The 26,750-nt window shown below is 38.5% G+C and overlaps 1 protein-coding gene across 3 annotated transcripts in view; it reads left to right on the forward strand.

Moving 5' to 3' along the window:
* The window catches only part of COPG2 (COPI coat complex subunit gamma 2), a 114,993-nt gene that overhangs the window by 27,661 nt on the left and 60,582 nt on the right, over window positions 1-26,750 (forward strand). For 2 of the 3 annotated variants that reach the window (XM_082694005.1, XM_082694007.1), the window contains 4 exons: window positions 2,982-3,057; window positions 4,548-4,640; window positions 5,958-6,044; window positions 7,085-7,242. In XM_082694005.1, the coding sequence (XP_082550131.1) occupies window positions 2,982-3,057; window positions 4,548-4,640; window positions 5,958-6,044; window positions 7,085-7,242 (414 nt within the window). The remainder of the gene's footprint in view (window positions 1-2,981; window positions 3,058-4,547; window positions 4,641-5,957; window positions 6,045-7,084; window positions 7,243-26,750) is intronic. The other variant, XM_082694006.1, reaches the window with a different exon arrangement.

Consider the following 26,750-nt stretch of genomic DNA (forward strand, 5'->3'; position numbering starts at 1 on the left):
TAGGGGAAAGTTTTGTTAGGACTGTAATTCCAGAGGCAGTGAAAGAAAAGACTGAAAAAAATTTGACTACATAAGTTTCTTTTAGTTACGTGGCAAAAGCACTACATAGAAGATGATCCAGGGGTTTTGGGTAGGTCTTAGTGGCATGGTTTCTTATGTCCATGGTATCCTACACAACATTGCCACTCCTTTTGTGACAAAAGTGATGTGACTGTAGGCTCATGACTTAAGAGATCCAGTAGTGTTACCATATTCTGTTTCACCTAGGAGCCGACAGCCTGATGCAATGGTGGGATGACCTATGGAATGCTCAGCTGGGGTAGTAGGTTAGAGATGGGACCCTATTTAGTTGGAAAATTCTCCTCTAGGATCAGCCTATGCATTAAATGGATGGTCAGTGTAGTGTATGGTACCAAGAAATATACTATGTGGGTCTAGGAATCAAGAGGTGGAAGTAGGACTTCCCATTGACTCCTGGTTCCCACTGTTTGAAGCTTGCCTTCAGCCCAGAAATACCCCACGCTTCTAGATCTGTGTGTCTCAGTCACCGGTTGGCAACCACGGGCACCCACCCCAGGTTCCAGTGTCAGAGAAGTCATAGGGCAGACAGAGAGCTGGATTGCACATTGGAAATGATGACTACTATTAGGCTACTTTGGATTATTTATGTAGTGGATTATTTACCAGCAGGTTTAAAAAAAAAAAAAGCTGCTGTCCTCAGTTACCACAGAGGTAATTGACCTTGATCATGGTCTGGAGCTAGGCTTGTTGCTATACAAACATGGAAGAGAGGACTGTATCTAGAATTCAAGGTATTGAGTATATTTTGGTATATTCATGTCTGAGACAGTGGTGAATAGAGAATAGGGAACAACCACTGTTCCACCCCTGCTAAAATCTCCCAACAAAGAGCTCACATCCCTTGGGGTAAAAGTTTGATTCACTTATTAGACACCAGACCAAGAGCACTAAGGTGCTGGCAGAGAGCGAGGGAGATATAGGAGGAGTGCTTATGGGAAGGAGATGGTGAACCTCAGTTACGGCTTTGGAATGGGTCATAGCAGCGAGGATTGTACCATATGCCCGTCATTTTCTGCATCTTGTAGAAAGAATGGATGGTTACCATCTCGGAGGCTCGGTGATTGGTTCATTTTCCTGGAGGACACGTTCAAATTTGAGGGGTGCAAAGGGTGGATGGTTCTGGGTACTGCTTTTGAGCCACCTCCCGTTTTCTCAGCCTTCCCTCTGATCCCTGCTGCACTCGTGGTCCGCCGCTCTGGGCAGGGGCTGGCTCCCTGGCCTCGGTAGTGCCTTGCTCCAGGCACACGCCGTGCCCGCCTCGTGTTTCTCCTCTTGCCCTGCCGTTCTCTGGCACTCCGGTTTGGGCACTCACCTGGCACTCACCTGTGGGAGTTAACATGTGAATTTAACCCAATGGGGAGTTAACACTCTGGATTTAACTCTCTGCCAGTGGCTGAGACCTAGTGGGTAAATTCTTTCCTTTTCATGCCTGCGGCGGCAGTGACCCACTAGAAAAAATTTCTTTGTATTAATTTCCCTCCTTTTTTGCTCACCTTCCTGTCTTCACTTCCCTTCCCTCAGAACACATTCCCAAATAAAGTACCTGTGTCTGTAAGCCTTTGTCACTGCAGCTCTGAGAGAAGCACGGAGCAGCAGTCAGCAAACTTTCGTCTGTGGCTAAAACTGCCACCTCATTTTGTAAATAAAGTTTTATTGGAACAGAGCCATGCTTTTTTTTTTTTTTTTTTAATGTCTTCTGCATGGCTGCTTTCATGCAATGCAGAAGCCAAGGAGAGAGACCTCAGAAGAAACTGAACCTGCCAAGCCACAATTTCTATCTAATTGGAAAAATGCAAATATTTGTGAAAAAGCCTGGTTGATAAATTATTTATATCCCAATAGTGGAAATCTGTGCCACTATTAAAATGATATTTTAGGTGTATATTTGGATATTTAAAAATATATAAGTACCTAAAATTAAAAGAAAAAACCCACCAATAGGGAAAGCTTATTAAGATATATTAAGTGATAAAGGGAGGTGCCAGAAGAGTGGAGATTCACCTGCATGTGTTTTTATGTCTCTGTGGTTTTATATATTTTTTAAAAGTTCCTTAAGAAAATGTTAGTGACTGTTCACAATGATTGTCTTTAGTTGAGCGGCACTATAGCCGAGGGTGGGTGAGGCGAGGCTTCGACTTTATATTATGCCTTTCTGAACGTTTTCAATGCATACTCTTATGTGAAGATACTTCTGTAACTAAAACAAATGAAGAAATTGAAGGACTATCAGTTCTTCACAACTTTCTCCTCTGGCAACCTGATGGGAGCAAGTTGGAGTTGTAGGCTGTTTTGGATCCTGTGAAGGGGAGGCGATGGATAGTCGGTTTGGGAGACAGGAAGATAAAAGGGTGAATAACAGCATGTAAGGGCTAAAAACCTCTTTGAAGTATGGACATGGAATTCAGTAGCTCCGTCCAACTCTTCTCCTTATTTCTGAAACGCAGTAGAAAGGTCTGAAGTCACTGACAACTGTCGCTTTAGGAAGCCATTCCTGAGAGAGCATGACCTCGAGAGTTAATCATTTTAGTCCATGTCTTTTAAGAAGTCTGATGGGTTTTTAGGAGTTGGGGGATTTCACCATTGTCTTTACTTTTTATGCCAGTTACAAGCACCTAAAGTTATATATTTTGTTTATGTGATAAAGTATATTATTTTCCCTCTCATTAATATGTTAGCTCCGTGAAGGTGAAGACTTTGTTTTGCTTGCTGCTCTAAACTTAGGCTTTTTAAGAGCTTTTTCCCCAATAGGTTTAATGTTCCTCTGCAGAAGACAGTCGGTGAATATTTGCTGAATGAATCGCTTCATTAAGATAATTATGGGGACAATGGGAATTAGCTGGGGGTGAGCTCCACAGGAGAGTGTTAATTGATTTCATGGTACCTCATTTGATTTTTCTTAGTCTGACTAAGGACATGACTGGAAAGGAAGATGTGTACCGAGGCCCAGCCATCAGGGCTCTCTGCAGAATCACTGATGTAAGTTCTCTTTGTTTACTGAAGCATCAAAAGGGACAGTGTGTTTATCTACAGGTGGGCGTGTACATGTAATAGGATTCCTTAGTCTGACTTTGTGAGTCTTTGGTATTACAGAAACCACCAGAAAGGCTTTTGTGCCTCCAGGCTTTTTTCCTTTCAGGTTGTCTTTTCCTTTTGTGTATTTAGATTGGTCTCTTTCTCTCTCTATTTGCCCTCATGGAATTTTGTCCTAGTCAGGGAACATTGCTTGCAGGAGACCAAAACCCATTTGAATTTAGTTTTTTTTGTTTTTGTTTTTGTTTTTGTTTTTAACTTTATTGTAGAGAGTAGATCTTTCAGAATTTGAGGTGAAGCTTACAACAGATGCCAGAGCAAGAAATAGGACATCTCTGAGGAACTCAGCAGCAAGATTTCTAGGATATTTACGATTGTGATCCATCAACTTACCAGGCTCAGGCCTCCTCACTGAAATAGTGGAGAGAACCTGGTTAGCCATCGGCCGGCCTGTGGCCGTGTAGCCATGTAGATGTGAGTCAGGTATTTAACCTTGACTCCATCCCTGACATCTGGAGGGATGAGGTTATAAAGTATATTAGGCTGTCCCTTTCTAGGAACTCTGAGTGGGAAAGGTTAAAAGGAAGGGCAGGCTGAGCATTGCCAAGCATATCAAATAATATTTCAGCTCTATCCATGGTTGGGTATGTTTTATGTGGATGGTTGCAGTCTTCTCAAGTTTTAAAGGTTGTGTAACAGCAAATGGTAAATCTGGATGCTAAGAGGAGTAATAGAAATGGTACAGTGTTCTTTGCTGCTCAACTGTTTGGCTGTGGTGGTTTTTGTTTTTCGTATTTAAGTTGATCACAGAAGACGTGACAGAGGCAGTGCTGGCAATAAGGCTGTCTGAGTATTGATCTCCGTCTGTTTACACATCTTCATCTGCTACCAGCCTCCCAGTGCTCAGCTTTCCTCCAGTTAAATTTAAAAAGAACTTTATTTTCAGAGGATTTCCTATTGAGGGCTTACTATAGTAGTATATTAACATGTAATTCTTTGGTATCTAAAATAATCAGGGATTCCATTTGATTGAGAGGATTCTATGGAACCCAAATAAAATACATCCCCTTCATACAGAGGTATCTTCAGAATTTCAAAACAGCTCCATCCCCATCTAGGAATTTCTTTTATAACTGCCCTGAGTAAGTTGAGCCTCTCTTTACAAACTGGGATTCTCCACTTTGAGACTATTGATGTCATTGTCGAACAGTTAAGTTTTTTTCCTTCCATATACATTTAAATATTCCTCTTTGAAGATTTTTGTCTGGGTCCTGCCCTCTGGGGTAGGATTACTCTGTTATATGATAATCCTTTTAATGCTTTCTAAATACTGGCACAGAAACAAATAGATGACTGCTTTTGTAAATGACTTTGAAGCAGTAGTTTTGGGTGAAAATGTTTTGCTTCAACAGCGTTTTCTTTATGCGCGTTACCAGGGAACAATGCTGCAGGCCATCGAGAGATACATGAAGCAGGCTATCGTGGATAAAGTCTCCAGCGTATCCAGCTCCGCACTGGTGTCTTCCTTAGTAAGTGAGCGAGCAGCCGCCTGCTGCTAGCGGCCGTTAGTTTCTACCACAAAAACCAAGTATTACTGCGATTCTCTCCCAAAATGAAACATTCACAAAATGTACCTACATCATTTATCCCAGAGGGTTTTATCAGAGGAGCGTTAAAATGGGCAGTTAAAAACATGAAATTTTCCCTCTTGGTATGATGCTGTACAGGTCTCTAAAAAAGTCCTTACTGTCTCAGCAGCCAGTCAACTTACAGTTTATATTTTTCTGAGGTTTTGTTTTGTTTTCTTTCTAATCAAGGTGTGAAAGAGTTCCAGATTCAGTTGAAGTTCCTGATGAAGAAACACAATTGAGATTTTTCTTTTCAGTGATAAAATCTGGATATTTGTATCTCAGACAGTGTACCCAAAACTTATGTAAATTCCTCTTTTTTTTTCCTTTTCTGGCTTAATGAATATCATTTATTCATATGAAATCTTTATATGTTCCATGTTTTAAGAATAAATGTACATTAAATCTTGGTTTAAAAAAAAAACACCTAGGAAATCTTCATGTTGAAAGGTTTTGGTAATTAGAGTTCTGTTGTATACATAATGAAGATGGGCTTAAGGGAAAGTGGTGGACAGGCAAGACACTGGCTGAGTTTTTAAAAATTTTTGTTTATTTTTTAAATCATTGTGACCTGTACTTCTGCCTCTTGCTGCTTTATCCTCTACTTTCCATTGCATGTGTGGTGTCCTTTAGTCCAGAGCCTCTTGTCCCACTTTTAAATTTCTTACCGGAAAGTGGTCTTTGTTTCAGCAATACCTTTTCTTTCTCCTGTTTATCCAAACAAAATGCATTCATCACAGCCTTATCACATTGCATTTGATGAGAATCAGTTGTTCCTGGGGGAATGGATTAGGCTAGACCCAGAAGAGGTTATGGGTCTGGAATATAGTTGGTCCAGCAGAGGATATATCAGTACTGTTTCTCTCTCTCTCTCTTTTTCCCTTCCAATTGAGTTCTGCTTCCTGGAAGTAGAACCTAGAAAGCGAACGTTATTAAGCACCTTCTAGTCACTAGCCCTTCCTTTGCTGTCCGTCCCTTCGCATCGCGTTCTTTCATGCATGTCTCTCAGCGGCCCCCCACCCCCACCCCAACATCTTGGAGAAAGTTTCTGGTTTATTAATTGCCTTGTGAGTAGAGATTTGAAATAGATTACTAAAAGCTACAGAGTTGTCTCTCTCATTTGGAAATGTCTGTTAGTGATTTTCTAAGAAAACCAGTTCACGCTTGCAAACCTCTAGTCACCGTGCATGATCTCCTCTTACTTTGCTCTATGTCTAGCACATGATGAAGATAAGCCATGATGTGGTTAAGCGCTGGGTCAACGAAGCCCAAGAAGCCGCTTCCAGCGACAACATTATGGTCCAGGTACCACCATCGAGTCACACTGGGTCTTGGGACCAGATTTCTTTAACCCTCCATCTTAGGGGCAATGTGTTGACTCCCCAGATGTGTACTAGCTAAAGGCTAATACGGAGTGGCTTATTATTACGTATTCTCAAGTACGTATCCCACTGATTAGAATTACTGTCTGAGGCCCTGCTATTGTTTCTTAAAAGCTGTAGGAAAGTTCAAGAAAGATTCTTACATTCAGTGGTGGTTGGAGATGCTCATTCCAAAGGTCCTTCATATTGCATTTCCTACCTTTATTTGAAAAATAATTTGTGATGAAGGATGTCCCAGTTCTAGGCTTTTCAGAACTTTGTTATGGTAGACATTACACAAACAGTGAAGAGTAATTTTTAGTTTGTGAAACTTAAAAACCTTCTTGGGAAGATCTTTTGATACTGGTTAGTTCCTAATTAAAAGGAATACTATTAAAATTTTAACTGGAAATTTTGTGTACTTGAGAGGATATGTATCCACCCCCTTTCAGTGTTTACAATTTCTCATGTTAGCATATTCAGTTATGAGGAAACAGAGTAGTAATTTTTCCCTCAAGGAACATTCTCACTCTTTTAACTCTTACTGTGTTTTTACACAAAGTGCCACAATAATTACACTCTTTAAGTCTGCTTTAGGAGTTTACTCCTTTAACTACTAACATGGCCGCAGATGACTTAAAGCCACTAACAGAGACCTGTGACACTGGTAAAGCCTGGGACCCGAGAGCCTTTGTCCTAAGGATGTGTGGGGCCACGCTGAACCTTCTAGAGCCATCTTCGGATTGTAGGTCACCTCTTTAATACCGCTGGTCCAATCTGAGTCTTTGATTTCTGGGGGTGAAGCTCTTATCCTCTCAGTCTTGCCTGTGTTTGATTCAGTATGCAAAAGATATTCTATTGGTATACATTTCACTTGGGTTTCTCTTTACTAAAAATCTAGGGCCATATGATTTGATTTTCCTGGAAGTTTGTCCTCTCTCTCCTCAGCTTTCTGTGTGTGACATTGTTTTTCTTATTCTTCAGTACCATGCATTGGGAGTCCTGTATCACCTCAAAAAGAATGATCGCCTTGCTGTTTCTAAGATGTTGAATAAATTTACTAAATCTGGTCTCAAATCACAGTTTGCTTACTGCATGTTGATCCGAATTGCCAGTCGCTTACTAAAAGAAAACGAAGAGGGGTAAGTGTCTTCACCTAAACCCCAGTTATTTTCTGTTTGCTGGGTTAACCTACTTCCGAGTTTATTTCCTTTCTGTGTTCTTTTGGGGGGTAGTGCTGATTTTACAGATGGATTTGGTGTTTTCCAAATAAAGGAAATTCATGGGATTCTAAGTAATGCAATCTTTTTAAAGAATTTACCTTAATGTATGCTCTGGTATATGTGTTTAATAGATTATGATCGCAAATAATATGGTAAGAAACTGATACTGAACAAGAAATACTTTTGGATTTTAGGGTGTGCAATAATGTGAAAGCTAGAAGTGACATGAAGAACCTTGTTTGTTTCTTTTATTTTTATAAAAGAATATTGAAGTGCTGTATTTAATGATTTATTTATATAAAGGGCATGAAGGAGGAAAAGAGAATTTCACATTTGTAAGGCTCAGATCATTCATGAAGTAGTGTTACATTATTTGATGGTAGGCTATGATAGTAGAAGGATGAATATTGTAATCTCTTAACTAGCCACAAAAAAAGAAAATAGATCTAGCGTAAATGTCAACAGAGAAGATAAAATGGAATATTAAAAAAAATCTATTCGGTTGAGCTTCCTGCTTCTGGTAATGGTGGAGTAGCTTGTTCATACTAGTCCTCTGCAAATACTTCTGTCATTAATACAAAACTTTGCCTTCCATCAAAAGTAGGAAAACCCACCACTGTTTGAAGTACCGGTGAGTGGTGAAAAGTAGGAAAAACTGAAAGGAAATTGATGTCTGAGAGGCAGAAGCTGTCATAAGTGAGATTTCTATATTTCTGGCTAGTCTCCTGAGATCCTACAGTTCCCAGATGTGGGATCACAGAAAGCCAGAGTATTTACTGGACAAGAGGGGTCAGAATATAGTTTGAGATTGGAGGAGTGATGAAAACCTGTGCTGGAAATCCTGAAAGGAGGGAACCTCAATTAGGGTAAGCCCTACCAAGGCCATTTCAAACTCTGCAAAACTCTGTGGTGTATATACAGTAAAAAATTGATAGAAATGCAAAGAATTTAGAAAATGTGACTAGTAGTTAAGAGATAAAGCAGTCAACAGATACTGACTCAGATATGCCCTGGACATTGGAATCAGCAGACAAAAACTTGAGCAGATTTATAAAAGATGCTTTCAAGAGTTTAAGTGGGAAATAGTTATAATGGATCAGTGGGGGAAATGAAAACTATAAAAAGGGACTAAAAAGATATTCCAGAGCTTTAAATTCCTTGCCAGTCAGAATTCAACCAGAGAAGCAGAACCTGTAGCAGATAAATATATAAAGAGATTTATTACAAGGAATTGGCATTTGCAGTAGGAGCTTGCTAAGCAAGTCCAAGATCTTTAGGGCAGGCTGTTGGGAAGGGAAGATACCACAGGCAGGTTGGAACTCGGGCACAGGGTGAAGCTGCTGTCCACTGGTGGAATTTGTCATCTCACATTTTACTATAAGCAGCAAGATGAAACCAGGTCACACCTTCAACACTTTCCCTGGAAAATTCCCTCCAGTAAAGAGTCAGGTTCATTATCTACAGGTTATATTTTTCCTATAACTGCAGGACAAGATTTCGCTAATCTCTCCACTAACCTATAACAAGGATCCATTTTACTCCAGTTTACAATAACTTCTTCTTCCTTCTGTGCTCTTGCAGGATCCCCCAAGACTGGATTTTCCCCCTTCCTTCCCTTTTAATTCTAGTATAGTTAGCATACAGTGTTCTGTTAGTTTCAGGTGTACAGTATAGTGATTCAAGAATTCCATACATCACCCAGTCCTCATCAGAACAAATGCACTCCTTAGTCCCCATCACCTGTTACCTCACCCCCATCCACCTCCCCTCTGGTAACCATCAGTTTGTTCACTATAGTTAAGAGTCTGTTTCTTGGTTTATCTCTCTCTTTGCTTTGTTTATTTGTTTTGTTTCTTAAATTCCACATATAAGTGAAATCATATATTTTTCTGACTTATTTCACTTAGCATTATACTCTTGAGCTCCATCCATGTTGTTGCAAATGGCAAGATTTTGTTCTGTCTTATGGCTGAATATGGTTGTGTGTGTGTGTGTGTGTGTGTGTGTGTGTGTGTGTGTACATACACACACACATACCCAGTCTTCTTTATCCATTGATTTATCGATAAACACTTGGGCTGCTTCCATAACTTGGTTACTGTAAATAATGCTGCAGTAAACATAGGGGTGCATGTATCCTTTTGAATTAGTGTGTGTTTTTTTTTTTAATAGGGTGAATATCATGGGGTATTTTTATTTTTAACTTTGAGAAACCTTAAACTCCATATTGTCTTTCATAATGGCTGCACCAGCTTGCATTCCCACCAAGAGTATGAGTGTACCTTTTTCTCCACATCCTCACCAACACTTGTTGTTTCTCATGTTTTGTTTTGTTTTGTTTTGTTTTGTTTTAAAGATTTTATTTATTTATTTGAGAGAGAGGAGGTGAGAGAGAGCATGAGCGAGGAGAAGGTCAGAGGGAGAAGCAGACTCCCCGTGAAGCTGGGAGCCTGATGCGGGACTCGATCCCTGGACTCCAGGATCATGACCTGAGCCGAAAGCTGTCGTCCAACCAACTGAGCCACCCAGGCCTCCCGTTTCTCATGTTTTTGATTTTAGTCATTCTGACAGGTGTGAGGTCGTATCTCTGTGGTTTGGGGTTGCATTTCCCTGGTGATGAGTGATAGAGGGTATCTTTTCATGTTCTTTTGACCATCAGTATTCTTCTTTGGAGAAATGTCTGTTCACATCTTCTGCCCATTTTTAATTGGATTGTTTTCTGAGTGTTGAGTCTTAGAAGTTCTTTATATATTTTGGATACTAACTCTCCATCAGATATGTCCTCTCCTTGCAAATGACCTCTCCCAATTAGTAGGTTGTCTTTTAGTTTTGTTGATTGTTTCCTTTGCTGAGCAGATGCCTTTTATTCTGATGAAATCCCTATAGTTCATTTTTGCTTTTGTTTCCCTTGCTTTAGGAGATGTATCTAAAAAGATACTGTTATAGCCAGTATCAGAGAAATTACTACCTCTGCTCTCTTCTAGGTTTTTTTATGCTTCCAGGTCTCATATTTAGGTCTTTAATCCATTTTGAGCTTATTTTTATGTATGGTGAAAGAAACTGGTCCAGTGTCATTCTTTTGCAGGTAGCTGTTCACTTTTCCCACACCATTTGTTGAAGAGACTGTCTTTTTCCCATCGCATATTCTTGCCCTTTTTGTAGATTAGTTGACCTTATATTTTTGGGTTTATTTCTGGCCTTTCTATCCTTTTCTTTGAATCTGTTAATCTGTTTTTGTGCCATTACCATACTGTTTAGATTGCTACAACTTTGTAGTATAACTTGAAATTGTGATACCTCCTGTATGGTTTTGTTTTTTTTCAAGGTTGCTTTGCTTATTTGGGGTTTTTGTGGTTCCATGCAAATTTTAGGATTGTTTGTTCTAGTTCTGTAAAAAAATACTGTTGATATTTTATTAGGGATTACATTTAATCTGTAGATTGCTCTGAGTATTATGGACATTTTAACAATGTTTGTTCTTCCAATCCATGAGCATGGAATATCTTGCCATTTGTGTTCTTTTTAATTTCTTTCATTAGTGTTTTATAATTTTCAGAGTACAGGTTTTTCACCTCCTTGGTTAAGTCATTCCTAGGTATTTTATTATTATTGGTGCAGTTGTGAAAGGGATTGCTTTAGTTCCCTTCTGTTTATTATTAGTGTGTAAAAATGCAGTGGGTTTCTGTTACATTGACGTTTTTCATCCTGTGACCTTACTGAATTTATCAATTCTAGTAGTTTTTTGGTGGAGTCTTTAGAATATATACTATACTATATATAGTATATGCAAATAGTGAAAGTTTTATTTCTTCCGTACTAACTTGGATTCCTTTTATTCCTTTTTCTTGTCTGATTGCTATGGCTAGGACTTCCAGTACTATGTTGGATAAAAGTGGTGAGAGTGGACATCCTTGTCTTATTCCTGATCTTAGGGGAAAAGCTTTCTGCTTTTCACCATTGAGTATGTTAGCTGTGGTTTTTTCATTTAAGGCCTTCATTATGTTGATGTATATTCCCTCTAAACCTACTTTGTTGAGGGCTTTTATCATGAATGAATGTTGTAGTTTGTCAGATGCTTTTTCTGAAGTGATATGGTTTTTATCCTTTTTCCTATTGAAGAGATATATCACATTGATTGATTTGCAAATATTTAACTACCTTGCATCCCTGGAATAAATCTCACTTAATTGTGGTGAATGATTTTTTTTTTTTTAAGGATTGTTGGATTCAATTTTTAATGTATATATATTTTAAAATATTTATTCATTTATTTTAGAGAGAGCATAAGTGGGAGGTGCAGAGGGAGAAGGAGAGAGAAACTCAAGCAGATTCCGTGCTGAGTATGGAGCACTACACAGGACTCAATCTCACTACCCTGAAATCACCTTTTGAGTTGAAACCAAGAGCGGGATACTTAACTGACTGCAGTCACCAGGTGCCCTGATTTGCTAATATTTTGGTGAGGATTTTTGTATCTGTGTTCATCACAGATAGTAGTACTTTTTTCCTTTTTTTTGGTAGTGCCTTTATCTGGTTTTGGTATGGGGGCAATACAGGCCTCATAGTTTTTATTCCTCTTCTATTTTGTGGAATAGTTTGTGAGGAATAGGTATTAATTCTTTAAATGTCGGGTAGAAGCCATCTAGTCCTGGACTTTTGTTTGTTGGGAGTTTTTTGATTATGGATTCAGTTTCATTGCTGGTCATCTATTTAAAGTTTTCTATTTCTACTAGATTCAGTTTTGGGAGGTTATGTTTCTAGAAATGTATTCATTTCTTCTAGGTTGTCCAGTTTGTTGGCATATAGTTTTTCATAATATTCTATTGCAATCCTTTGTATTTCTGTGGTGTGGGTTATTATTTCTCCTCTTTCATTTCTGATTTTTCTGAGTCCTCTCTTTTTTGATGAGTCTAAGGGTTTATCAATTTTGTTGATCTTTTCAAAGCTGATCTTTTCAAAGAACCAGCTCTGCTTCTTTGATCTCTGTTCTGTTTTTTAGTTTATATATTGTTTATTTCTGCTCTAATCTTTATTTTCTTCTACTGGTTTTCAATTTTGTTTTTCTTTTTCTAGCTCCTTTAGGTGTAAGGTTAGGTTGTTTATTTGAGATTTTTCTTGCTTCTTGAGGTAGGCCTGTATTGCTATAAACTTCCCTCTTAGAACTTCTTTTGCTGCATCCCAGAGATTTTGAACTGTTAGGTTTTCATTTTCATTTGTCTCCATGTATTTTATTTCCTCTTTGATGTTTTTGGTTGACCCATTCATTGTTTAGTACTATGTTATTTAACCTCCATGTACTTGTGCTCATTCCAGATTTTTTCTTGTGGTTGATTTCTAGTTACATAGTGTTGTGGTCAGAAAAGATGCATGGAATGACTTCGATCTTTCTGAATTTGTTGAGACTTGTTTTGTGGCCTCATATGTTATCTATTCTGGAGAATGTTCCATGTACACTTGAAAAGAATGTGCATTCTGCTGTCTTAGGATAGAGTCCAAGACCAGATTTCTACAAGTGGTCTGTGAACCCTCACAGGCAGTGTTCTTAAAGACCAGATTGCTCATAGCAGTCTGTTTAAGGCAATTTAGGCTTTTTTCATCATGCTTCCCTGAATTCTACCAGCTTCTACTGGCTTCCAGAGACAATTCCACAGTTTCACGTTTTTTTTTACAGTAACACCTCACTGTCAGATACCAAAATCTGTATTCATTCTTTATTGTAACAAATGATCACAAACATAATGGCTATTAAAACATCCATTTATGATCCTGTGGTTCTGTAGGTTAGACAGAAGTCTCATGGGCTAAAATCAGAATGTTAGAAGGATGCTGATGCTTACTGGAGGCTTTGGGGGAAGAATTCACTTTTAATCTTATTTACGTTGTTGGCCAAATTTCATTTCTTTGTGGTTAAAGATCAGTAGGTCTCTATTTCCTTAATCGCTGTCAGCCAGGGGTTGGTGTGTGTCATGTAAGATAACATATTCACAGGTTCCATGGAAGAAGCCTGGACATCTGGGGGGCCATTCTGCCTGCCACACAGACAGTAACGGAAATGGGTAATTTACTGGATAGACTTAGCAGCAGACTAGAGATGGCTAGCAAAAGAGTGAAGGAGTTAGTGTATTTGAAGGAAGAGTAATAGAAAGTAACTAATTTGAAGAACACAGAAAACAGATGAAAGAAGAATAAATGCTTCAGAGAACTGTGGGTTACTGTCAACTGGTATACCACTTGGTGTGTAATTGGAATTCCCGAGGGAGATGTGAGAGACTGGAGCAGAAAAGCTATACGAAGAAATAATGAACAGATTTCCCAATATGCATTCATTCCACCAGTGCAAGGTTCATTTAACAGTCAAAACCCAGCATAACATTCCTCATTTAAAGAATAAAGGAGAATAATCTCAATATCGTAATGGATGCAGAAAAAGCACTTGATAAAATTGAGCGACAATTTATGATTAGAAATCTCTTTTCACAGCAAAGAATAGAAGGGAACATCATTATTCTGATAAGGGTGCCAAAAAAACTTCCAGTAGACTTTATACTTATTGGTGGCCTATTAAGGATTTCCCCCTGAGATTATAAATGAAACAAGGATGCCTACTAACATTTATATATATGAATATATATAAACTTTTTTAAAGCAGCATTTTACTGGAAGTCATACTTGATGCAATAAATAAAAAAAAAATATCTAAGGATTGGAAAGAGGGCATAAAACTGTCTGCTGACAATATGATTGTGTATGTAGAGAATGTAAAATCTATGCATTAGCTATCGGAATTGATATAACTGATATGTGAATTTATCAAGGTTACTGGATAGGTCAGATTCCAAAATTGATTTTATTTCTATATTCCAGCAACCAATCAGTAAAATAAGATTTTGAGGGGCACCTGTTTGGCTCAATCAGTTAAATGTCTGACTCTTGATTTAGGCTCACGTCATGATCTCAGGTTTGTGAGATCACACCCCACATCAGGCTCTGCACTGGGTGTGGAGCCTGCTTAAGATTCTTTTTCCTTCTGCCCCTCCCCTGCCCTACCCTATCCTTCTTTTTTTGCCTTTTCTACATAAAATAAAATAAAATACATTTTTTAAAAAGACATATTTATTTGAGAGAGTGTGGGTGCCCATGAGCTGAGGGAGGGGCAGAGTGGGGGGTGGGGAGTAGATTCTAGGCTGAGTGAGGGGTCTGATCTGGGGCTCAATCCCAGGATCCTGAGGTCATGACCTGAGCTGAAACCAAGAATCAGACGCTCAACCCATTGAGCCACCCAGGTGCCCGAGAATAAAATGAAAGTTTGAGGGATGCCTGAGTGGCTCAGGTGGTTGAGCATCTACCTTTTGTTCAGATCATGCTCCCAGGGTCCTGGGGTCCAGCCCTGTGTTGGGCTTTTTGCTCAGCAGGGAGACTGCTTCTCTGTCTCTCTCTCTCTCTCTGTCAAATAAATCTTTTTAAAAAAGAAAGCTCACCATAAAAAACAAGTAAAATTGTGAAAAGATGGCACTATTTGTATTGAAATCAAATCCTTAGGAATAAATCTACCCAAAATTGTATACATTTCTACACAAAATTATAAAATGTTCTTGAAGTATAACCTGAGTAAATGAAGGGTTAAATCCTCTTCTTCGATTGGAATATTCAATACTATAAAGATGTCACATCTTACTTTGATCTTTGGAGTCAGTGGACCCCCGAACAGAATCTCAGTTGGCATCTCCTAAATACCAAACAGGAATGCATACATTTGTGCGTCAAAAGACAAACCAAGGATACCTCTAGTGCTGCTATTCTGTCCAAATGGAAGGAGTCTGAATGTCTGACAGTGTTAGAATGAGAAAATCAGTTGTTGTGTATTCATACAGTCAGTCATGTTCAACAGAAATGTACAGAGTCCTATAAATGAAACTACGTGGATAAATGTCACTAAGTCACACAGATACATTCTGTATGGTTCTGTTGGAATTAATTTGAGACTTGGTAGGCACAACCCATCTGTAGCCTTAAAAGTTCCTATTTATCTTTAGGGCAGAAAGACAGTTGTGCCTGGAAGGTGGCATCTAGGGGCTTGAGATACTCACCTTCATCATGGTAGCTTTGTAATAATTCACTTACTCCTGTTGTAGAACAAATTACTGAAAAACTTAACCTGATTAAAAGGACAAATACTTATTTTTCCCCACATAGTTTCTGTAGATTAGGGGTTTGGGAGTGTTCTTAGCTGGTTCCTGCTTGAGATCCTTCATGAGGTTGTAATCAAGATGTTGGTCAGGGTTGCGGTCATTGGAAGGCTTGGAGGAGGCCGGAGAATCTGCTTCCAGGGTCACTCACTCACATGACTGGTGCCTTGGTGCAGGCTTTGGCAGGACATCTGAGTTCCTTGCCTCTCCATAAGGCTGTTCAGCATCGTCATGACATTGCAGAAGTCGGTCATTTTTTTGTGACTTAGTCTTTGAAACCACATTTCAACATCTCTGCAATATTGTTTTGGATAAAAAGATCAACTCTCTTCAGTGTGGCTGGGGACTAGAAAAGGGAACGAATACTACCAGAAACCAAGAATCCCTGGGGGCGTCTCCAAGTTCAGCTACTGTACTAGTATGCTACAGCTGCCTTAACAAAATACCCCAGATTAGGCGGCTTAAACAACAGAAATGTATTTGCTCACAGTTCTGGAAGCCAGGAAATCCAAGATTAGTGTGCCAGTAGGGTTGGTGTCGGGTGAGAACTTTCCTTTGGGTTGCAGACTGCTGCCTTAGCACTGTGCGCTCACGTGATCTTCCTTTGGCACATTTGTGTACGTGCGCACATGCCAGGCAAAAGCAAGTGGTCTATCAGATCAGGACCCAACCCTTATAACATCATTTAACTTCATTAATTACTTCCTAGAGGCTCCATCTCTAAATAGAGTCACACTGTGGGTGTGCAGGGATGCTTGACTATGAATTTGGGGGAGTGAGGGGGACATAGACATTTCGTGTACCTTCTGTATTTTTATAAAATTTAATACGAAGTTAACACTTTGAGGTGGCTGGTCAGTTCTCAGGCCTATGGAAAGGTTGGATCCTTAGAGTGAACACACACACGGAGCACCAGAGGCTAAGTAGAATGCAGTGCAGACATAAGTGAGCACGCTTTAACGCTGAATTTTTTCTTAACGAGGATAAAGAGAAAATTCTAGAGATTTTATGAAAACAAAGATACTTAACCTGTAGTTTTACTTCAGGTTTCTCTGTGGCATTGTATGCAAAGCAGCAATGGAGCAGTGTCTTCCTGGTGCTGTGGGAAAATAACGGTCAGCCTGGAGCACTCTCCCAAACTGTTGTTCAACAGTGGGCCTCAAAGCAAGGTAGTTTTAAGCATAAGGGTTTACCATAAATAGTCTATCAATCACTTTGTAGGAATTATTCATAGATTTACTCAAGCATGAACAAATACATGCTCAGAAGGCAGCAGTGGGATTTATGAAGTAAGAATGAACAATGGATTAGTATAAGCATTAGTAATTATAAATATTTTAACTTTTTAAAATTTAATAAAAAGCTCAGATTCCAGAAGACAGCAACATGATAAATAAAGGTGTAGCTGGTGGTATTAGGTGGACATGAAAGCATGCTAAGATTTTGGTTTGGATTTGTTTTGTTTGGCTTGTTTTGGTATTTCTGGGGAGGAAGATGTTAATTTTTATCTTCTTATATTTATTTATTTAAGCAGTCTCTACCCCCAACATTGAGCTTGCACTCATGATCCCGAGATCCAGCAGCCAGGCACCCCAAGATGTTAATTATCAATGTTAAACTTTGTCAGAAAAACATATGGCCTAGTAACTAAGAATATAAATGGAATGTAAGGCTTAAATAAAAATGGATGAAAGAAAACCTGATCAAAGTTTAGTGAAGAATAATGGAATATATAAATAGAAAACAAATCAGGTGGAGTTCAGTGTAAATGTATTAGTTATCTCTTGCCGTGTGATTAATTAGCACCAAACTTAGCTTATCACAGACATCCTCTCCTAGTTTCTGTGGTCCGGAATCTGGACATGGCTTAGCTTCCAGTTTTGGTCCAGCGTCCTTCATGAAGTTGTAGTCAAGCTGTCATCCAGAGCTGCTGTCATCTAGATCTGGAGGATCTACTTCCAATTTCCCTCGTATAATGTGGACAAGCCTCAGTTTCTCCCTGGCCGTTGGCCAGGTGCGTCACTTTCTTGCTTTGGCAGCCTCTCCACTGTCTGCTTGAATGTCCTCACACCATAGCAGTGGCTTTTCCCAAAGCAAGCGAGCAGTAGGAGAAAGGCTCAGGCAGAAAACTGCAGTGCCGTATAAGCCAGCTAATCTTTTCTTTCTTTTTTTTTTTTTTTAATTTTTAAATTTTTAATTTATTTGACAGAGATCAGAAGTAGGCAGAGAGGCAGGCAGAGAGAGAGGAGGAAGCAGACTCCCTGCTGAGCAGAGAGCCCGATGTGGGACTCGATCCCAGGACCCTGAGATCATGACCTGAGCTGAAGGCAGAGCCTTAACCCACTGAGCCACCCAGGCACCCTAAGCTAGTTAATCTTGACAGTGACCTGCTGTCACCGCTGATGTATTCCCTTGGTCACAGAGACCAAGCCTAGTATGTGGGAGGGGACCACCTGGCGAAGTGGGTTTTCGAAAGTATCGAGTCTGCGGGACCATCATAGAGGTTGCCTACCAAGTAAAAATGTTTTGAATAAATGTGGGTGGGTTTACTGACATTATGTCAGGATTACTTATTAAAAGTGTCAGGTCAAGGGGCGCCTGGGTGGATCATTCGGTTAATTGTCTGACTTTAGCTTAGGTCATGATCTCAGTCCTCGGATTGAGCCCCATGTCGGGCTCCCTGCTCAGCTGTCCCCCCACCCCATGTGCTCTCTCCCTCAATAAAATACATAAATAAATAAAATCTTTAAAGGAGAAAGTATTAGGTCAGGTAAACAAAATAAGAGACCTATTATATAGCCTTTTAATAAAAGACACTTCTAGGGCTCCTAGGTGGCTCAATTGGTTAAATAACTGCCTTCAGCTCAGGTCATGATCCTGGGGTCCCAGGATTGAGTCCCACTTGGGCTCTCTGCTCGGCAGGGAGTTTGCTTCTCCCTCTCACCCTCCCCCTTCTCATGCTCACTCTCCCTCTCTCTCTCATTCTCTTTCTCTCGCAAATAAATAAAATCTTAAAAAATAATAAGTTTTTAAAAAGACACTTTGAACAGTGACAAGGAAAAGTTTAAAATGTATCAAAAATACATGCTTGATAGGCACTAACACTACAGACACTGATTGCTTCCCTAGCAATAGTAATACAAGCCAGAACACAAGGAATCAGGATTTAGAGCATTAAAAATGACAAAGTGGGATTTTGTATTTTGACAAAAGGAGTGGTCTAAAAAACGGTATCACAAAATTGACTTTATATAAACGGTCGACCCTCAAATAACAGGTTTGAATTGTGCAGTCCACTTACATGTGGATAAATATAGTACAGTACTGTAAATGTATTTTCCTTCTGGTTTTCTTAACATTTTCTTCTCTCTGGCTTGCTTTATTATAAGAATATAGTATAGAATGCACATAGACATACGAAGTATGTGTGAATCAACTATTTATCATGTCAGTAGGGCTTCCAGTTTAATAACAGGTATTTGTGGTCAAGTTTGAGTTCAAAGCTATACATGAATTTTTGACTGCTTAGAGGTTTGGTGCCCCTCATCCCTGCACTGCTCAGGGACGGTTAAGTACTAACTGTACTTAATAACGTTGCTTCACGATATGTCTAGCAAAATTTTAAATATAAGAAAATAAAGGGTTTGGAAGACGCCTAACCCCTCATCTCTCAGAACCCAACAAATCACTTACAAAAGTAGAAGACTGTAGTCAGTCTCTATATCACTGGTAACAAGACTGACCTCATTTAGAATCTAGATCCAAGAGAGAATATGCAATATTCTTGAAAAATTTTACATAGTATATATATAGGGAAATGCATAAGACTTAAAGTTGTATGTACATTATATATAATTGCTGTGGAACGCCCATCTAATGACCATATGCTACGTAGTTGTGCAGTTCTGGTGTCCTAGAAATGCTTTATGTCATATTCTTGGTCATACCTACCGCCAGTAGAAGTCACTGTTCTGATTTCTATGTAATAATTTCTTTGCTTTTCTTTAGATTTTTACCCCCTGTGCATGCCTCCATAAATAGTAAGGCTTGGTTTTGTCTTGTTTTGAACATTATGTCAATAGAATCATGCTAGATTTTGTATCTTTTTTTTCCCACTCAGTATTTTGGTGTAAGATTCATCCTTGTTTTTGCTGAAGCTCTAGTTCATTTTAATTTTCTATTTCCTTGATTGAATCCTTCCAGGTTCATTTATATTCATTCTTCTATTAATGGGCACTGGGTTGTTTTCTGTTTTGAGCATTTACTAATGAAACAGCCACAAACAGCATTCCTCTGCTTATACAATGCTACCTCATTACCGTAGCTGTCTCTCTCTGTACGTAAGCATTTATTTCTATAGCTTGGTCTCCAGGAATGGAATTGGTAGATCATTGTTAAGACTGTTTTTCAAAGTGATTATACCAATTTACCTTCTAGCCAGTAGGCTGAGATCCCCTGAGGCCAAGACTTGATGTCAAATTTTAAGATTTTTACTAATCAGAGGGGGTGTATTAGATTTTCTTTATTGAGATATAACTCCCTTACCACAAAATGCACCTTTTTGGAATGTGTATATTCAGTGGTCTTTAGTATATTCACAAAGTTGTGTAACCACCACCACTAATTCCAGAATATTTTTATCATCCCAAAAAGAACCCCCCTAGCCCATTAACAGTCACTCCCTATTCCCCCCTGCTCTCAGCCCCTGGAAAACATTAATCTGCTTCTCGTTTCTCACGATTTGCCTGTTCTGAACATTTCGTATGAATGGGATCATACAATATGTGTGGTCTTTTGTTTCTCGTTTGTTTCACTTATAGTAATGTTTTTAGTGTTCATCTATATTATAGAAGTATCAGTATTTTATTCTTTTTATTGCTAAATAATAGTCCATTGGGTAGCTGTCCCATATTTTATTTATCCATTTTTCTGTTGATGGACATTTGGGATGTTTCCACTTTTCGGCTGTTATGAATAATGCCACTATGAATAGTCATGAATAGTTTTTTATGTGAGTATGTTTTCCATTCTCTTGGGTCTATACCTAGGAGGAGAATTGCTGGGTCATAATGTAACTCTGTGTTTCACTTTTTGAGAAACTGCCAAACTGTTTTCCAAAATGGATGGATCACTTTACAATCTTGCCCACAGTGCATGAAGGTTCCAATTTCTCTGCATCCTCCCCAACACTCATTATTGTCTTTTTTTTCTTTTAAAGATTTACTCATTTTTTAAAGGCGAAAAAAAAAGCCTACGGGATGGGGAGGGGCAAAGGGAAAAGGAGAGAGGCTCAAGCAGACTCCCAATCCCGTGACCCTGAGCTGAAAGCAAGAGTTGGTGACTGTGCCACTGAGGCACGCCTGTTTTTTTTTTAATATTTTATTTATTTATTTGACACACAGAAAGAGTACAAGCAGGGGGAGCAGCAAGTCGAGGGAGAAGCAGGCTCCTGGTGAGCAGAGAGCCTGATGCAGGGCTTGATCCCAGGACCCCAGGATCATGACCTGAGCCAAAGGCAGACGCTTAACCGACTGAGCCACCCAGGGGCTCCCTGTCTCTTTTATTATATAGCTCATAGTAGGTGCGATGAGGTATCTCATTGTGTGGGTTTCTTCCCCCATTAAAAAAAATTTTTTTTTTAAGATTTTATTTATTTGACAGTGAGAGAAATTACAAGCAGGGGGAGCTGAGCTGAGCAGAGAGCCTTTTGTGGGGCTCAGTGCCAGGATGCTGGCTGGCATCATGACCTAAGCCAAAGGCAGATGCTTAACTGCCTGAGCCACCCAGGCTTCCTTCCCCTTGCAAAAGATATATTGACCAAAAATTGTACAAATAAGCTCTCAGTTTGATAACAACAAAGGCTGCATTTCCCTACGACTGATACTGTTGAGTATCTTTTCATGTGCTTATTGGGCATTTATAGATTTTTTTTAAAAAATATTTTATTTATTAGAGAGCACAAACTGGGGGAGGGGCAGAGGAAGAGGGAGTAGCAGACTCCCCACTGAGCAGGGAGCCTGACACGGGGCTCCATCCCAGGACCCTGAAATCATGACCTGAGCTGAAGACAGATGCTTAACCAACTGAGCCATCCAGTCACCCCCAATTGGAGATTTTCTTTGGAGAAAAGTCTGTTCAGAGCCTTTGCTCATTTAAAAAACTGAGTTATTTGTCTTTTTTTGAGTTGTAATTATTAAATATACTTTGGGTACTAGACATTTATTAGATACATAATTTGCAAATATTTCCTCCCATTTTATAGATTGTGTTTTTAGTTCCCTGGTTGTGTCCTTTGAAGTATAGAAGTTTTAAATTTTGATGAAGTCCAGGTTATCTAGGTTTTGTTTTGGGCTTTTTGTTTGTTTGGTTTTGGTTGCTTGTGCATTTGGTATTAATACGGAGGATCTGATCCAAGGTCATGAAAATTTACACCTATGTTTTCTTCTAAGAGTTTTATAATTTTATCTTTTACCTTTAGGTCTTTGATACATTTTGTGATATTTGTATATAGAGTGAGGTAGGGATCCACTTTCATTCTTTTGCATGTGGAGATCTGGTTGAAATAGGAGTTTGCAGTAGTCTCAGCACTATTTGGTGAAAGATTATTTTTCTGTTGTATTTCCTTGACATCTTTGTCAAGTCATTGTGGTTTTAATTTATAATTCCCTAATTACTAATGAGTTTGGGAACCTTTTTCTATGTTTTTTTAACCATCTGAATATCTTTTCTATTGAAATACCCAGTTTTCAATTGGGTTATGTGCCTTGTTCCTACTGATTTCTAGGAGTTCTTTTTGGATTGTATATGTTGCAAATAGGTTTTCCCACTCAAGTTTGTCTGTTCTCTTTTTTGGTGTCTTGATGAGCAGAACTTCTTTAATGTAGTCAAATTTATCAATCTTTGACTTTTGGAATAATTTTCTTTTGGTGTCTTGCTCAAGACATCTTCCTAGTCCAAGTTCTCAAATATATCTTCTGTGCTATTTTTTAATAAGCACTATAGTTTTGCACTCTCTTCGGCAGCACATACACTAAGCATTATAGTTTTAACTTTTGTGTTTTAGGCCTATAATCTACTTGGGATTGTTTTTTGGATATAGTGTGAGATAGCAATTTAATGTCTTTTTGTCCCTCCTATGGATACCGAGGAGTCCCGCTGCCATTTGTTGAAATACGTGTTCATTCCCACTGCTCTGCAGTGTCAGCTTTGTCATAAATCAGGTATCCTGTACTCACTGCTCTCTTTCTGGGCTCCTCGGCTCTAGGAGCTCTATTTGTTTCTGCATCAACAGCACGTTCTTTATTATTGTAGCTTCGTAATAGTGTAGATATATGGCGGAACAAATCCTCCCCTATCCTGCCAGCATGTTTGCCCGTTCTTGTTTTGCATCTTTATTTTTCTGTGCATATCTATGTATATGTGCTGCCCTAGCGAGTGCTCTGTGCATATCTATGTAATCTTATTAGGCATTTTTTAGCCTTGTGCTCAGTCAAATTTGCCTCTTCCTGGGATACTCCCACCAAGACCATTAATAACAACCAAGGAGTTCTAAAGTGGGCAGTGATATCCCCCAGGTTTTTCATTCATTGGGATTTTAGGGCTATTTCTCACAGGTAGTGAGACTAGCCATCCCAGTGTCTGGTCATAAGGACAAAATGTGTCTTTGACCCCTGACCCTTTGATTTACTTCCAGAAGGCTGCAATAGAAACCTGACTTGATCGCCACCTCACTCTAACAGTTCTTACACAAATAGGCACAGATGTCCAAGGAAAACTCACACATAACCTATTGGAGCAGCATTCATTGGGAGAAACCCATAGAGACCAAAATCATACCAGGTGCACTGGGTGCCCAGGTTCATTCATTCTGGTTCAGTGCACAGAGGTCTATCAGGGCACTGAGAGAGGGATTATGACCAAGGGGCTTTGTGGCTTCTAAACTGCTTTAAGTACAGGAGCAACAGTGATGCACTGTTGTGATCAGAGTGGGATGCAGAAGTAGCATAATGTGATTACACATTACATCTGATGCTACAGGGGAAAGAAATTATAAGAGACTACCATGAACAATTATATGCTATAAGTAGAACCTGTTTTGACAGCATAGTTTTTTAGGGGAAGCAGCCCTTCTGTGGCATATTCAGCGTCCGGGATCCAAATCTTGCAGCTGTATGATGTGGCATGTTAGTAGCAGGAATCTTCCTCTTTCGTGGTTGGGGAAATACCAGCCCCTCCCTAGGCATGATGGGAAGGAGTGCCAGTCCAGATTTTGTGGTTGAACCAGAATTGATTGCCATACACATTGGGCTGATTTCAGTTGTCATGGAGCTTCATAGGAACTCAGCTCCTTTTTTGGGGGGCCAGCAGGTCAGTTTTGGATGAAATGACCCTTACTCCTCACTTGTTAATTCTCAGAATTTCTCTGGCAGTTCTTTCTTATTTTCTATGTATATTAACATAGATGGCATTTTGAAAGACTTGTAATTTTTCACTATAAACTTCCCTCTTGGTACTGCCTTTATTGCATGTTTTTGTTTGTCCCATGGTATTTTCTAATTTTCCTTTTTAAACCGCTTTAAGTACTTCTTTGACCCATTGGTTGTTCAAAAGTGTGTTTACTTTCTACATATTTGTGAATGTTTCAGTTTTTCCTTTTGTTATTGATTTCTGGTTTCATTCCGTTGTGGTTAGAAGAGATACTTGGTGTGATTTTAATCTTCCTCGATTTGTTAAGACTTGTTTTGTGACCTAACATGTAATCTATGGAGAATATTCTCTGTGTACTTGGGAAGAATGTGTATCCTGCTGCTATGGGGTGGAATGTTCTGTGTATGTCTGTTAAGTCCATTTGGTATATAATGTTATTCCAGTCCACTGATTTTCTATCTGGATATTGTATCCATTACTGAAAACAGGGTCTTGAAGTGTTTTACTATTATCGTATCACTGTCTGTTTTCCCTTCAGATATGTCAGGGTTTGCTTTATATATATAGGTTTTTGAAAATTGTTTTGACTATTCTAAGTCCTTTGCATTTCTATATAAATTTTAGGATCAGCTTTGAATTTCTACAACAGAAGCCTGCCAGCATTTCGATAGGGATTACACTGAATAGAATAAGAGATCTACTTTGAATAAATCAGTTTGGGAGAATTGCCATCTTGCTATTGATTCTTCCAGTCCGTGAACAGAGACAGTTTCTGTATTTCAGTTTCTTAGCAGTGTTTTATAGTTTTCAGTGTAAAAGTCTTGCATTCTCTTATTAAATATATTTTTGAGTATTCTTTCTGATGTTATTCTGAATGGAATTATTTTATTAATTTCATTTGGATTATTGTTGCCAGTGTATAGAAATACAGTTGATTTTTGCAGGTTGACCTTGTATCCTGTAGCCTTGCTATGGTCATTTATTAGTTCCGTGTGTGTGTGTGTGTGTGTGTGTGTGTGTATTATTCCCTGGGATTTTCTATTTTCAGGATCATGTCATCTGTGAACAAAGACAGTTTTAATTCTTCCTTTTCAAACCAATGTTTTTAATTTCTTTTTTTGCCTAACTTTACTTTCTTGAACTATCACTAAAATGTTGAGTAGAAGTGGTAAAAGTAGACCTCCTTGCCTTGTCCCTGATCATAAGGGGAAAGCATTAAGCATGATATGTGTTTTTTGAAAGTGCCTTTTATTAGGTTGAAGACATTTCCTTTAGTCTCTAGTTTTTTGAGAATGTTTATCATGAATAGGTGTTAGATTTTTGTCAGTTGCTTTTCTGCATCTATCAAGATATTGTTATTTCTGTCCTTTATTTTATTAATTTGGCATATGACATGCATCAATTTTCTCATGTTAAACTGGTTTTGTATTCCTGGGATAAATGCTACCTGGTGATTGTGAATTGTGAATATTGATTACTTTTTTATATATTGCTGGATTCAGCTTGCTAATTTTTGTTAAGGAGTTCTGTGTCTATTTCAGAGATATTGGACTGTAGTTTTCTTGCAAAAATTTGTCAGGCTTTGTTATGGGCTTTATTGACATCACAGCATTAATTGGGAAGCAGTGCACCCTCCTCATTTCTTTCCTGGAAGAGTTTCTAAAGGATTGCTATTATTTCTTTAAATATTTGATCAAATTAACCAATTAAGTCATTGGGACCTGTGTGTTTCTTTGAGGGAAGATTTTAAATAACCCATAAGCCTGTTTAGAATATGTATTTCTTCATAAGCCAGTTTTGGTAGTTTGGTATTTCTAGGGACAAATCCCTAGAAATGACTTAAAGTTGTTCATAATATTCCCTTATAATTATTTAAATTTCTTTAGGGTCAGTAGTGGTGTTCTTTTCTTCATTCCTGATTTTGATAATTTTCATCCCCCTAGTTTAGCCAAAGATTTGTCAGTTTTGTTGATCTTTCAAAGAACTAGCTTTGGGTTTCATTGATTTTTTTTTTTTTCCTGCATTCTAGTCTGTTGATCTTTCCTCTAATCTTCTATCTTTTGCTTGCTGTAGGCCCTATTCACTCTTCTCTTTCTAATTTCTCTAATTTCTTAATTGTAGAAGCCTAGATTATCAATTTGGGACTTTTCTTTTTTGGTATCTGTGTTTAAAATTATGTGTTTCCTTCCTACCTTTCTTTAGATATATCTCGTATCTTTGTTTTCATTCAGCCTAGAATATTTTCCCATTTTCCTTTTGATTTCTTCTTGATACATGGCTTTCTTAGAAAATGTTTAATTTCCAAGTATTTGGGGATTTTAAAATTTATTTTCTGTTGTTTTATAATTTAATTCGGTTGTGGTTAGGAAACATGCTTTGATTTCTGATCTTTTAAATGTATTGACATTTGTTTCATGACTGGTACTTAATATATCCTTAAGAACTGTCCAGATGCACTTGAAAAGAATGTATCTTAGTCGTTGGGTTGAATGTTCTGTGTTAAATTGGGTGATTACATTGTTCAAGTCTTCTGTGTCCTTGATGATTTTTTTGTCTAGTTCTAAGGATTATTGGGTAGGTATGGACATTTCCAACTATAATGGTTACATAATCTATTTCTCCTTTCATTTTGTCAGGTTTTGCTTTGTGTATTTTGAGGCTTTGTTATTAAATGTGTATGTGTTTATCATTGTTATATCATCCTGATGTATTAATTTCTTTCTCATTATGAAATGTCTCTTTTTGTCTCTTTATAATATTTTTTTTTTAAATTTATTTTTTATTTTCAGCATAACAGTATTCATTATTTTTCAC

This window comes from Mustela nivalis (genome assembly GCF_964662115.1).
Source record: "Mustela nivalis genome assembly, chromosome: 12".
NCBI classification, from domain to species: domain Eukaryota; kingdom Metazoa; phylum Chordata; class Mammalia; order Carnivora; family Mustelidae; genus Mustela; species Mustela nivalis.